The sequence below is a fragment of the Pan paniscus genome, chromosome 22 (genome assembly GCF_029289425.2).
Source record: "Pan paniscus chromosome 22, NHGRI_mPanPan1-v2.0_pri, whole genome shotgun sequence".
NCBI lineage: Eukaryota > Metazoa > Chordata > Mammalia > Primates > Hominidae > Pan > Pan paniscus.
In genome coordinates this window covers 34,272,581-34,286,546 of record NC_073271.2, presented here as the reverse complement: position 1 = coordinate 34,286,546, position 13,966 = coordinate 34,272,581, and the positions used below count along the sequence as shown (strand labels likewise).

Here is a 13,966-nt window from a genome sequence, read left to right as displayed (position 1 = left end):
TGCATTGCAGGTACTGTGGCTGAACCTGAGCTCCAGACCTTTGAGATCCTGATGGAATTACAGAGGGTGCTTACATAGGGAGCAGCACAAACCAGCTCATATAAGGTGTAATGAGTTAATCATGTAATATGGAGGATGTTACTAATGTAATATGTAATGTGAATTATTGTGATATGTAGTGTGTATCAGTATAATTTGTAGTGTGTTAGTAATGTAATATGGTTCGTGCTGCAGTAGTTTGCTGTCTACTAGGATGGAGGACTTACATGGATGTCTGGGGCAATCTCCATCCAAATGAGCCATCCAGTTATGAGCATGCAAAGCAAACATTTCCTCCCAAATGTCCACTTACATTTATTGCTTTCATGAGACAGATGAGGCTTCATGGAGTGAAAAGCTTTAAGCACCTTTTATGGATTCACACAGAGCTTTCTGAAGGATGGGCAATGCACCTAGAAACCACAGAGCAGGGGGAACAAATGAAAGAGTGGCCTCAAGACAGAACTCACCTGGAGGGAAAGAGGAGTTGGACAAGCTTCCCCAAGCCCAGCACCCAGGTCTAAGAACTGAAACCAAATGATCTTTTTCCTCACAGGTAGATATAACAGCACATCACCCTTAATTCCAAGTTATCAATGGGTCTTTTAATTAAAGTCTTACCTCTACTCTGCTCTCCTGCTAGACCCAAGCTCCAGAAGGGCAGTGACCGTGTCTTGACCTGCACCTGCACCATCTCCTTCACTCAGCCAGAGCCTGTTACTTGTGGGAGCTGATGAGCATTGAGGAATGGCTCACTGGGCCGTGTGAGTTGTCAAGCACTGACATCGCTTCACCTGTCTCCCTGGTCAGCCATGTGGGCTGTAGTAGAGCAGCTGTGGGGGTGACCCCAAAGGACCAGGACCCCACTGGGTAAGCACAGCACAAAGGGGATGTCTGTGGGCCGTGAAGCAAGCTGGGGTGAAGAACATGGAGAACTTCCCAGGCAGCCAAGGGGCCTGTGCTGGCCTGGGAGGGAGCTGCCCTTGGGGGAACTGTCAGCTCTTTGAGAAACCAGCGTTGTCTAGATCAGCTGCAGGTGACAACTAGGACTGGAGGTGACCAGGAATATTAGAGTTGGGGACTCCAGAAAGAATGAGCTTCCTTCAACCAGGCATCAGGATGTACTTATTAATATAATGTGTAATGTGCATTAATGCAATGTGTAATGTGTTAATCATATATTCCATATAATTACATGATATGGAATGTGTTATTAATGCGACATGTAACACATAATATAAATAATATTTAATATGTATGCAATATGTATTATGCACATATAATATGTAATATGTTATGGATGTAATGTGTTATGTAATATCGAGTGCATTATGAATGTAATATATAATGTGTATAAATATAAGATGTAATGTGTTAATCATGTAATATGGAAGGTGTTACTAATGTGATAGGTAGTGTGCATCACTGTGATATGTAGTATGCATTAGTGTAATTTGCAATGTGTTATTAATGTAATTTGTAATGTGCTGTCAATGTAGCATGTAATGTGTATTGATGTAATATTTAATGTGTGTTAATATAAGGTGTATTAATGTCATGTGCTAATAACAGAATAGGTAATGTCTATTAATATATTACATAATGTATATTGCTATAACATGATGGAGTGTGATATTAACATAATGTGTAATGTAAGCTGGATGTAATTAGAATTAAAATGACTGAGAACTTGGCGTTGGCCACATGACCTGTCCTGGTCCAGCTTTTTTCTCAAAGGCCAAGTGGAGACAAAAATCACAGGTACAAGGTCTTAGGGAATGACCTGGACTTTCCACAGCCAAAGGGAAAGTCCACAGGAACTAAAGTGGGAGCCACCCCTACTACACACACACACCACTATATTTTCAAGGAACAATAACTTGTAAATCACTTTGCTCTATAACTCTTATATGAAAATTACTATTAAAAGCTTTCAAAATAGTGAATACTTTAAAGGCCCTTTCAAAAGAGTAAACCTTTTAGCTGTCTTCTGGGAGCAGGAGGAAGACATAGGTAGCTAGCTAGATAGGTGGATCAATAGAGATAGATTGATTGATTTACTATTTACACATCTGTGTACATTTCTGTGTATGTGTCTGGTGTTTTCTTTTCATCAGGGTTTTCTTCAATGTCAGCATTATTGACAGTTGAGGGAGGAGAGTTCTATGCTGAGGGAGCTGCCCTGTACATTAGAGGATGTTTAGCAGCATCTCCAGCCTGGCCTCCACTCACGAGATTCCAGGAGTGCTTCTCCACCTGTGACAACCAACAATGTCTCCAGACAGTGCTAAAGTAGAGGCCCCTGCCAAATGCAAAATCACCCCCAGCTGAGAACTCTTGCTCTACATTCTAAGGGGGACCACAGCAACATGTTTAGGAGCACAAATCCTGGAGCTCCATGGCCTTGGTTCAAACCCACACATACTAGCCTGTGACCTTGGGCAAGTTAACCTATCTGTGCCCTGATGTCCTCATATGTAAAATGGGGATGATAATAGTATATCCCTCTCCATGCCTTTGCTCTGAGGACTCAACATGTTAAGACGTGTGAAGCCTTTGTTACGGACCCTGACACAAAGTAAGGATTTAGCTCTTGTTCTTCTAAATCCCTAAAGCCACAGAATGGAGAAGGAAGGAAGGAGAATTTAGCATCTATAAGCAACCAAGAAGAAAAGTGAGAAGGAGGAAATCTGGACATGTGCTTTGATTCTTAGCCAGCGACCCCTTGTGCCTGGAGAGCTGTAATCTGATGGAGTTCACATGAAACGGCATCTTCTTGAATTAGAACTGGATTTATGAAAACAAAATTATTTCAATAATAAGAGGGTGGTTATCAGTTGATAGATATTCAGTGTTTGGCAAATAGCTAATTTGGGTGATACTGATCCTTCCAAATCGTTCTTTATAACTAGTAGCATGAGGTTAATCCCAGCTTTGTCTTTCCCCAGACCCTCCTCCTCCTGCAGGTGCAGGGTCTACTATTTCCCCCTGTTGTTAAGATCCATGGAAAGGAATCAGGCTCCAGGGCAGAAAGTCTTCACTATTCCACTCTCACTGGAAAATGGAAAAATCCTGATAATGTAGGAGTGTGGTTCAGTTTTAGAATCACGGCTTCTTTTTTTTTCTCTCATTGTTGCACTCTTGTGACCTTACAAGGGTCTATCACAGCATTTGGCGAACTCGGAGTAGCAAGGAAAGTATCCAAAAGCCAATGAGGGTTCCCAGAGGGGCACAGAACATGGGCCTCTGTGAGGTCCAGTCAGTGCCGATGCAATTTAACAGGCTCCAACCTGGTGTGTGTCTGAAGAGGAGAAAGCTGCACTACAGCCGTCTGGCTTCAGGGAGGGTGAGGGGGCAGGGGTGGAACAGATTGCTTTCTAACTTGGAGCTTTTGCTTTCCAGCCAGCCCAAAATTATAACACTCTTGATGATAAGAGCAAGCAGCATGTTCCAGGCTTGGTGTGTGTGTGTGTATGCATTTAAAATAATCCAGGTTCCCCAACCACCCTCTTAATGGTACCACTAAAGTGGTAAGAGGCTTGACTTTTCCTCGAATGTACATTTCCTGGGAAGAATGAGGAACTCTGCAAAGGTCAGTGTCACCATCTGGACTCCAACTGACTTGGCAAGTAAAATATACAAAGAATGCGGGTCTTTACTACAATCGATTGCTTTTGGCATGCAGATGAAAATGAATAAGAAGGAGCCAAATTTTATAATTGCTGGTAAATCTGTAGATGATCAATGCTGAAACCTTTGTGACTCCTTTCTTTCCATTTATCACCATTTGTCATATTCTGCTTCCCATGTTTTTGGAACGATGACCAGATGGAAAGCAGACTGCAGCCATCAGGTAGGTGAAAAACAGATGGCCCAGGAGGGAAAGAAACCAGAAAACAGGCAGGCAAGGTGGCCCGGCCTAAGGACCAGCCAGGCCATTTCAGGCGCCAGGGCCCAGGCAGACTCCAGAGACTGTCCCAACACTGTCGGAGCTTGATTTTGTCCCCAGCATCATTATCAATGCTAGGGCACAGGTCGCCTTTATTTATCCAGGGAGAAGTGTGAGACAGCATGATGAGAAAGGCAGGCTTAGAGGTCGAGTGTGCTTCTGAATTCCAGTCTTCTTGGTTGTGGCTGAGTAAAGGTGGATGTGCCTGTTCTAAAACCTTTGAACCATAAGAACAGTAAGTGCTTTATATTCCCATTCATCTGCATTTACTGATTCTCTATGGTTTTTTGTACATTACAAAGAAAGGGAGTCTTCTGTGTCTCCTCTCCTCAGCCACTCACGAATCCCTTAACAATAAGTGTGAAAGTGCACACACAAGCATAACAAGGCTAAAGTTGAATTCGAACTTCACGCTTCTCAGTATCAGAAGTTGATCCCAGAGCTCCTTGGAAAGAGGGGCTACAGCCCAGATGTTCCCACAGTAAACTTCAGGTACTTGATGAAGTCTTCTGGAAAAGATGCCGTTATTTATTATCTCCCATCAGGAAGAACCGACTCTGATAAAACCACATTAGGACACTGTCTCTGGGAGGAAATGTTTCTTATTTTTTTTTAAATATTAGTTCTGGGGGTACATGTGTAGATTTGTTATATGGATATGATGTTAAGGTTTTGGCTTCAATTGAACATGTCACCCAAGGAGTAAACATAGTACTCAATTGGTAGTTTATCAGTCCTTACTCTCCTCCCTCCCTCCCCATGTTTGGAGTCCCCAGTGTCTGTTCTTCCTGTCATTATATCAATGGGTACCCAATGTTTAGCTCTCATTTATAAGTAAGAACATGTGGTATTTGGTTTTCTGTTTCTGCACTAATTCACTTAGGAGAATGGCCTCCAGCTGCACCCATGTTGGTGCAAAGGACATAATTTTCTTTTTTTATGGCTGCATAGTATTCCGTGGTGTATTGTACCATATTTTCTTTATCCAATCCACCATTGATGGGCATCTGGGTTTATTCTATGTCTTTGCAGCTATTGTAAATAGTGCTGCAATAAACATGTATATGCATGCAAAGCTGAAGCCCAGTTTCTTCTTTTATGCCAGGTTTCCTCTTCTCTTTATTGAGCAGCCTCACTGATGTTGAACAGAGCAGCTCAAAAATAATCCCATTTCACCCAATGAATAAAATGTTTTTATGTCATTTCCTTCTGTCCTGGGTAGGGCAAGAAATGTTCTCAGGTTGTCAACAATCGAGGGATCATAGGTTCTTCATTTTGGAGAGCACGATTGGCATGGATCAGATAAAAGACAAGAGGAAAAGGGAGAGGAGAAATAGAAGCAGATCAAAGACAAAAAGGAACAGGAGGAAGAATCAGAAAGTGGGGGCCCAGAGGCTGCTGTGGGGTCACAGAGACAAAGGGGGTTGTTCCTCATACCTTCTCTTTGTAGGGAATACCTGGGAGTCTGAAAACCTTTGTTCAAATAGTAGCTCTGTCATATATCTTTTTTACATGACTTTTGATAGTTATTCAGTCTCTCTGAACCTCACAGCATTATTATTACTATTATTTTTTACCACACAGCATTATTGGGAAAAGGGGTATGCCATGAAAGTCCCAAGAAGGAGACAGGTATCCTATACTTGTTGAATTTGCAGCTAACAGCTATTGAAATGGCCACCAGTACCATCAGATACTGTCCATGATTACCATGTTCTAAAACGGCCCCTAACCCCAGGAAAGGTACAAACATAAACTTCAAAATTGAATTTGAATAATATGCCCCTTTGCACTTAAAGATAACTCTATTTTTAAAAATTCTTAGAGCAATATTTTAAATTTTAGGGTTTATATTTCATTGAAAATGTGTAAACTATGCCAAACTATGACAATAAAATTGTTGTAAAAGAAGAAATCATCACATAGTTGAGTTGAAAAAAAAGAAGTGGGAGGAAGAGGAGAAGAAAAAGACAGAGATGAAGAAGGAGCAGGAGCAGGAGCAGGAGCAGGAGTAGGAGGAGAAGTTGGAGGAGGTGGAGGAGGAGAAGAGAAAGAGGAAAGAGGAGGAAAAGGAGGAGGACGAGGAGGAGGAGAACAATAATAATAACTATGGCAATCAGTCTTGGGTTAATTATTTTGCCCTCAATGCATTAAATCTAGAGAGAACTGTGCAAAAATGCCCCAAAGAGGAAGGTTATTTGAGAGGTAAAGAGCCAGTTAAGAAACAGATAATCTACTTTCTCCCATCTCCTCATTGCTACTCTTCAGGAAAGCACTGCCTGCATGACGAGGGAGAGAGGCTGAAGAGGATGGGTGAGCAGGGCACCATGTCTACCAAATGAACCCATGTAGGCCCAGTCCACATGATAGCCCAGTGTTTTCCAGTGGGTGCCCCAGTAAAAACATGAATCCTTTAAGGAGTTCTCTGACAAAAGATTCTGGACAAATGTATTTGGGAAATGCCACAAACCATGCTCCTCTTTTACAGAGTGTTCCAGTGCTCATTAGCACATCAAAGGCTCTGGTAAGTTCTGAGGCTGAAAAAGATACTGGCTTTGCTTGTTATCCCTGAGGAGCTAGGGTTCCCTGGTCACCTTTTGGGAATCACTGGACTGACAACAACAGTATATAAAGTTAACACATCCCATTTGTACACCACTGTAGAGTTTACAAAAAGTGTTCACCTATTATAAGTTTATTTAATCTTCCTTCCAATACGGTGAAAGAGATTTTATGATGACTTCACTTTCCATTTCACAAATAACGAATCTGAAGTCCAAATGTTTAGGATGGCCAGGCACAGTAGCTCATGCCTATAATCCCATCACTTTGGGAGGCCAAGGTGAATGGATCACTTAAGCCCAGGAGTTTGAGACCAGTGTGGGCAATATGGCAAAGACCCATCTCCAAAAAAAAAGAAAATTAGCTCGGCATGGTGGGGTGTCCCTGTAGTCCCAGCTACTTGGGCGGCTGATGTGGGAGGATCACCTGAGCTCAGGGAGGTCGAGGCTGCAGTGATCTATGATCCTGCCACTGCACTCCAGCCTGGGTGAAGAACCTATGACCCTCGATTGTTGACAACCTGAGTGAGATCCTGTCTCAAAAATAAATACATAAATAAAAGTTTAGGTAACTTGTCAAGATCACTCAGTGAGTAGGAAAGCTAATGTTAAGGCCCCAGTGTCCTAACACTTTTTCTTGTTAGAAGAATATTGAGAGGTTAATTCAGGGTGTTAAAAACGCTCTTTTCCTGAGGGGTCCACTTACTCTTTCATTCATCTGCTCAGGACACATTTGTTCTTGGATGCATAGGAACCTGGGATAGGCTCTGAGTCTCCAGAGGCTATAAAAGATAATCCGGTTTCTCAATGAGAAATGCCTCGTAAGTGTTAGGTGACTAGACTTGGGTTCTTCTTTTAAAGTCTTATTTAACTGACTTTCCCATACTTATGATTTAGCCATGATAATGCATTGTAAATATGAACTTTTGCATAGTACATGTAAGAGCAACTCAAGAAATACATATTTTATTATATTAAATTGCAGGTCACGTATATTTCAAGAACGACATACAATTTACTTAAATTGAGTACAAATTATCTGCATTTACTGACTTCATGCCAGGGTCAAGGCTAGCTGTATATGCCAGGTGAACTCACTCAGTATTAACAACAATCCCACCAGAAAGGTTTAGTAATTCTGTTTTGTAGATGAGAGAACTCAGGCTGGGAGGGAGGATGCTATCACTTGTCTAAGATGACAGTTACTAAGTAGAAGAGCGGGATCTGATCCAAGACTGCCTAATTTTAAATCCAGAGCTCTCCAAATCCCACCATGCAGTCCTACCAGGACAAGCTGTGTAATTTGTGGAGCCCAGGACAAAATGAAAATTCAGGACCCTTGTTTACACAGTATTAAGAATTTCAGGATGGCCAGCTGGGCGCAGTGGCTCATACCTGTAATCCCAGCACTTTGGGAGGCCAAGGCAGGCGGATCACTTGAGGTCAGGAGTTTGAGACCAGCCTGAGCAACATGGCAAAACCCCGTCTCTACTAAAAATACTAAAACTAGCTGGGCATGATGATGCAGGCCTGCAGTCCCAGCAAGTCCAGAGGCTGAGGCAGGAGAATCGCTTGAACCCAGGAGGCGGAGGTTGCAGTGAGCCAAGACTGCACCATTGCACTCCAGCCTGGGCGACAGAATGAGACTCTATCTCAAAAAACAAAAAAGAAAAAAGAATTTCAGGATGGTGCCATCAGGGCATTAAACCAAGTGCAAAGCTCTTCTGAGCATGGGCCCCTGTGCAGTGGCACAAGTCACACCCTGATGAAGCCTGTCCTGCATCCCACCAGTCCACACACCAAACATAAGTTCCTTTCCTTTCACCTCACAGGTACGTTCCAGAAGACAGGTTCTTTAGTGTTCACTCACAATTTTGTCAAATCTATGATTTCTTCTCAATGAGAAGTAACTTTGAGCATTGGGTAGATGCAATGAAAGACATTTTCTCACAGTACAGCCCTAGAAAAAGGCATCCAATGGGCCACTTCCCCAAGCTGCTGTTTCAGGGAGGATTTGCTTTTCTGTTTCTGCTGATAGGTGAGGGTCTTGTCCAGAGAAATATAACCCTGTTGGTTTTATTGCTTGGAAATCAGAGAATGTAGAGCAAAGGGAAGATGAACTGAGTCCAAGGTTCATCTCGAAGTGGTTTCCAGAAACAGAAATGGACACGGGATGTCTGAAAACAGATTTCCAATGTTCTCTCCATTTCCACTTCCTGATAAACTCATTGGAATTATCTTGTTTAAATCTGGCAAAACTCACCTTGTGTTTCAGTGGGGATTTCCTGGGGAGGTCACTCAACGTAGAAACAGTGCCAGCAGCACAAAGTGCCATGTCCTTTGTGCCCCTGTATCTTTGTTCCTTCAATGCCACAGAAAGGCTCCATGACACCGTCTTGCAAACAGATCCCCCCACCCCACCACTGCCAACCTGCACCCTCTTGGCTCCATGGAACTGTTGATTCTTGACACTGAGATACCATGTAGCAACTACATCGCCTGCAGCTCTAAGCCCTGTCGGCACACAAACTGGGAGGTCACCGATCACAGGAATCCACTCCAGCAAGTGTCCCAGACACCATGTGCAATTCTGGGACATGAAGAGTTTCGGGATGAACAATTCTGATCATCTGGGGCTTTATTGTTGGATTGGATTTTTTATAGCAATAATTCCTTTCAGTGATTCTAGAAAATGTCAACTTGCTGTGATGAAGGACATGCAGAGCCATCCTTACATGTATTTCCAGTGTCAGTGGAGGTAGAATTATTATCTTCTAGAGCAATTGTTCTTAAATTTTAGGAAATGTAAAACCACCTCAAAGTAGTTGCATATTTCTGAGATGTACATCAAGGTAGTCTAATTCCAGAGACTGGGGGTTTGACAAACATCTCTAGTAATTCTCAAGCAGGTGATGCCTGGCATATTGGTTTAATCAATGCCCAAGAAAGCCTACAGGCTCTTGGATGCACCCTCATTGGCCAGTGTACATTTTTCCCCTCTGGGGAACAGCTTTCATACCTTGGCTGTATTCTGTGTTCTGGGAAAAGCAGTTCGATTCATCACACCTCACCCTGTATTCCAGTTCTTTCTCACATGCTATGGGTTCTGGGAAGCCCGTGGCATCTCATGCTTCCTAGGATCTAGTTACTTTCAAAACAATAGGGGTTAATTCTGATAAGAAATTCTCCATGGTTTCCTAGATATCTCAGGGACGTTGCACTCTCTCTTTCCTCTCATGAGCCAGGTTTAAAAGGCTATGAAAAGGTATGACTCTAGATGGAAACATCTGATCCAGACGTGGTTGGCTCAAAAAGTCAGAAACATTTTACAGTAAGGATGCTTCTTTCTTCTACATAACTCTTCTTCCTCTTCCACACAACTAAGGATATTGTCTATTTTTCCAGGAATTGGAGAATACAGAAGAAAGAGGACTGAAAGTAAATGGGGCTGAATAGAAAAAAATATTTTAAAGTATGAGTTCATAATAGCTGGAGCTGGTGAGTCACAGGGAGGAGCTAAGAAAAGTTTCTTCATTTGACATGTAAGTGTAACCACCTTCCCAAGCAGAAATAGCACCATCTGTATCAACCATTCCCAAACTTTGCTCCAAGAAAATTAAATGAGTTACAGGATTTACATTGCAGGGCAGTGGAGCGAGTCCCCGAAATTCAGTGCTTGTTTTCCATGTAGTTAGTGCCCCCTAGTGGCCGAGAGGACCTTCCCTCATCTTGGAGGCCCCTCCAATCAGATCTGTCCCTTGAATTAATGTTGAGTCCTTAGTTGCTTGTGAGATGACCAGGGACTGAAGACCGAGGTTGGGAATGGAAGCAACTTCACTGACTTGGGGGCATACTGTGTGCTAAGCATTTCCCATGGATTGTCTCATTAAATCCTTCAAAATCCATGACAGGGTTACAATTAGGACCCCATTCTACTGTTCAGTAGTTGAAGTGCAGTTAAGTTCCTTGTCTAAGCAACCTGAGGGGAAGGATGGCAGAAAGATCCTGGGGTCATGGGCTCTCAGCACATGGCAAGAAGGAAAGGGAGAGAAGCTGCACCTCGCATTCCTCTGGGGGTGCCTCTTTGCCAAGTCAGCCCTGCTGCACGGTGTTTCCCCTTTGCCGAAGGCTGCTGATGCATCTCCAACCCTTTCTTGGGATGAGCTGCAGGTGGCATCAGGAAGCCTATGGCGTGGAGAGCCCTCAGGACTGAGTTTTTCCAGGGATAATTACTCTGGCAGCATTTGTTTTTTGTGCCTGATGATTTGATTCAAAAAGAGTTGTTTTTCTCTCTTTCTATAAAACCAAAAACGCTGCACCCATAGGGAGATTTCTCTGTTTTTTTCTCCCCACTTTTCTAGTCACATACAATGACCTATTGTTCAGACCCTTACAGGAGCCCCCCTTTATGGTCTATGTCTATATGGAAATTGCTTTTCACACTAAAACTAGACTTGCACCAAGTCTATCCTGTAGGTAGTGGAGGTCACTTGTTTAATTTGAATTGTTGATTGACAATTAGAGCACACTGGGAATTTTAGATAAGACCCTTCACCCAATCCATCCTGATGGAAGGGTGAGGGCCACAGTGTCTCATTCAATAACGTAGAAACTGGAGGTGCTTAAATAGTGAGAATTACATCCAAATGATAAATGATTTGTGTAAAACCCTAGGGTTTTGCCTAGAGTAATATTAAACCTACTGCCAGAAAAACATTTAATGTCAGAAAGAAAATGCTGGAAATGAGCCGGCTTCACTCTATTTGCATGAGGCAGGCATGCTTGAGGATGAGGACATCTTGGTCCTCGCTGCAATAAGCTCGGCCTGGATGGTGCCAAGGAAAAATGGCTGAGACCAGGATGGTGGAGGTCACTACAAAGCTGATCTGCAGGCATCTTCTGCCCAAGAGTCCCCCTGAGCAACCATAGGATACAGGGCCCTGACTTGGGCAGCTACAGAGAAATCACATTCACCTGCAGAGCTCCTGCTGCTTTCAGCAGCACAAGGTGTAGCAGTAGTGAGAACCGTCTTCAGAAAGGTGCTGCCCTCTCACATCACAGGGCAACTGGCTTGAAAAGCCATACCTTGGCTTCAAAGGAGGCCAAGCATATAATTATAAGGAGGTAATGAGAGGTGTTTTTAACTCTGTGTTTTAGACAGGCAAATCTGCACATGAAAGATTTGTCTTTCATTCAGTTACATTTGTTGAAAGCCCAGTGGCTGTTGGAACGTTTAAGGAACAAGCTCATACTGTAACTAAACAGCATGTACAGAATGAGGTCAGAAGGGGTCAGACATTGGGTCTTAGATTATCAAGAATCCCAAACTGCAGATGATCTGGCTGATGGACCAAACATCAGACCCAAATCCTTACAAGTACATATCACTAAACCACAAATAGCACCAGTTTTAAAGAGAAGACAAATCATCAGGAAGAAATCAGTGAAACCCACCACAACCACTAATGGATTCATTAGAAGGAACCCAAACTCAAAACTCTGTGTTTTCTAAATCACCGGACATGGAATAAAATCGCATCACCAGAGCAGTCCTAGAACTGAGCTGGGCAGCAGTGTGACCTCACTTGGAGAAAGTTCCCAGGGTACAGAAGATCAGCATATTTTGCCTGACAGATCCTCAAGCTCAGTAAGACATTATTAGAGCACAGTAGCTGAGTATGCACAAGAACTGCAATCATTACAGAGGACTACCCTTTAAGTTAACAGAATTACCCTCCCAAAGCTCTATGCACTGGGGATTTAAGAACTCCAGTTTGCTGTAATGTTTTTTAACAAGATATGTGTGAGTCTCAGGGTGTGTGTGCATGTATGTGTGTGCCTTTTCTTTATAGGACTATTCTACCTCCTCCTTAGCACCTTTCATGTTTTCCCCTGAGGTTGCATTCATATTTCTCTGGATTGCTTAGACCCCAACCACCCCTAAAAATTTCAGTTTCTAGAAAATCCCATCCTCCAAGAAGCTTAAAGAATTTTGATTGCTTGCAAACAAACAAACAAAAAAGCACACAGTGGAAGACTCATATTCCCCTACTTTACAGAAAATAAGAAAAGGTGAAGCATCAATTACCTTCTCATTGAGTCCTTCACCACGCTGTACAGCTATCCTTCCTCTGAAGACGCTGCTTGGTCATTACCTCACTGGGCTGGGAATCCAGCAATCCCACAGGTAGGCATGCTTCAACGTACCATGAAATGGGCTGATGTATCAGGAGCACAAGCCTAGGGGTTTCCCAGAGTGGTAGAAATTGAAATCAAAGGATTCTATACCATTGGTGAGGATTCACAAGAGAACATGGTCATTATAATGACACTATGATGTCTTGATGGGATACTTCAGCCATTCCTTTAAGCTTACCTCCAGTCTCAACTTCAATCCTCTTAATCCTAGAAGCATTTCCCAACTACTATCCTCCCACCAATGTCCCAGTTTTCTTAAAATCATATAGAGCAGAACACTTTCTGGAAACCCAGAAGAGATAGATTGTTATCCTATAGCTGCAAAAATTACTGTAATTTCTTACAGCCTGTTTTGGTAGACAGTATGGCCAATACTGTCTTGGTTTAAATAAGATGATGCAAATCAGATACAGAATGATTCTGCTTTTGGAAATGCCTAGCACACAGGAAAGATGTTTGTGCAGTGAGGTACTATAAGAATTTTTATTAATGACAGCTTTGCAATTAAATGTACATTCACTAAATATGGAAACAAATGAGAACTAACAATAAAAAGGAGTTCCAAGAAAATTGTCACGGCATGAACTGAATGGACTCATACTGGGCCAGCACTTTCGGTCTTGGCATGAACAGCTTCATCATTCCAGAACTTTCTTGATTTCCAAGGTTTGTCTGAAAAACAAAACAAGAAGACTTTGTAGAAAATGATTCATGGATCCACTAATATGGGCAAATATGTCACTGTATCAGCCCATTCCAGAACCCCATGGTTATTCCACATTAGGTGGATCCTGACTGCACACTGAGTGAAAGCCAAGACCCTCACTCAGGTCTCCCAACTCTAACCCTCTGCTCCAGCTTCCCCTAAGTTTTCTGACGTTTTCAACAGGTTTTGCTGATTCCTTGTTCTGCATTGTTATTAAACCTTGCTTCTGCCTCCCTTAAGAATATTCACCCTCACTTCTCCACAAATTTATGTTCTCAACTTTCTTTAAGATCTAATGGAAAATAGGTTTCAAAAAGCACTCCTCTACCTTCCCTGTCACAATTTTACAATTCATTCTTTACTTACTGCCACTAACACTTACAGAAATAACATAAAATAACTATTCTTGCTTACATTTTATGGGAAATTGCTCCTCAATTTTTGCATATGTGTGTATATTTTGACTGTCCAGTAATTTCTTTGAATGCAAAGTCAGTGCATTATTTTATTAAA

At 42.4% G+C, this 13,966-nt stretch overlaps 2 protein-coding genes across 8 annotated transcripts in view; both read right to left on the bottom strand.

The window, feature by feature from the left end:
- The window catches only part of KCNJ15 (potassium inwardly rectifying channel subfamily J member 15), a 145,852-nt gene extending 132,705 nt beyond the window's left edge, over positions 1-13,147 (bottom strand). For 2 of the 7 annotated variants that reach the window (XM_063601395.1, XM_063601392.1), the window contains exons 1-3: positions 12,926-13,117; positions 12,638-12,789; positions 353-452 (exon numbers count right to left, since the gene is read on the bottom strand). The gene's annotated coding sequence lies outside the window, so the exon portion shown is untranslated. Of the gene's footprint in view, positions 1-352; positions 611-12,637; positions 12,790-12,925 lie in introns of those variants that run through there. The other 5 variants (XM_055105195.3, XM_063601391.1, XM_063601396.1 and 2 more) reach the window with 5 other exon arrangements.
- A 123-nt stretch (positions 13,148-13,270) lies between these two features.
- The window catches only part of LOC134729739 (Down syndrome critical region protein 8), a 34,974-nt gene continuing 34,278 nt past the window's right edge, over positions 13,271-13,966 (bottom strand). The window contains exon 4 of the mRNA XM_063601400.1: positions 13,271-13,419. Coding sequence (XP_063457470.1) covers positions 13,321-13,419 — 99 coding nt within the window. The 3' untranslated portion in view covers positions 13,271-13,320. The remainder of the gene's footprint in view (positions 13,420-13,966) is intronic.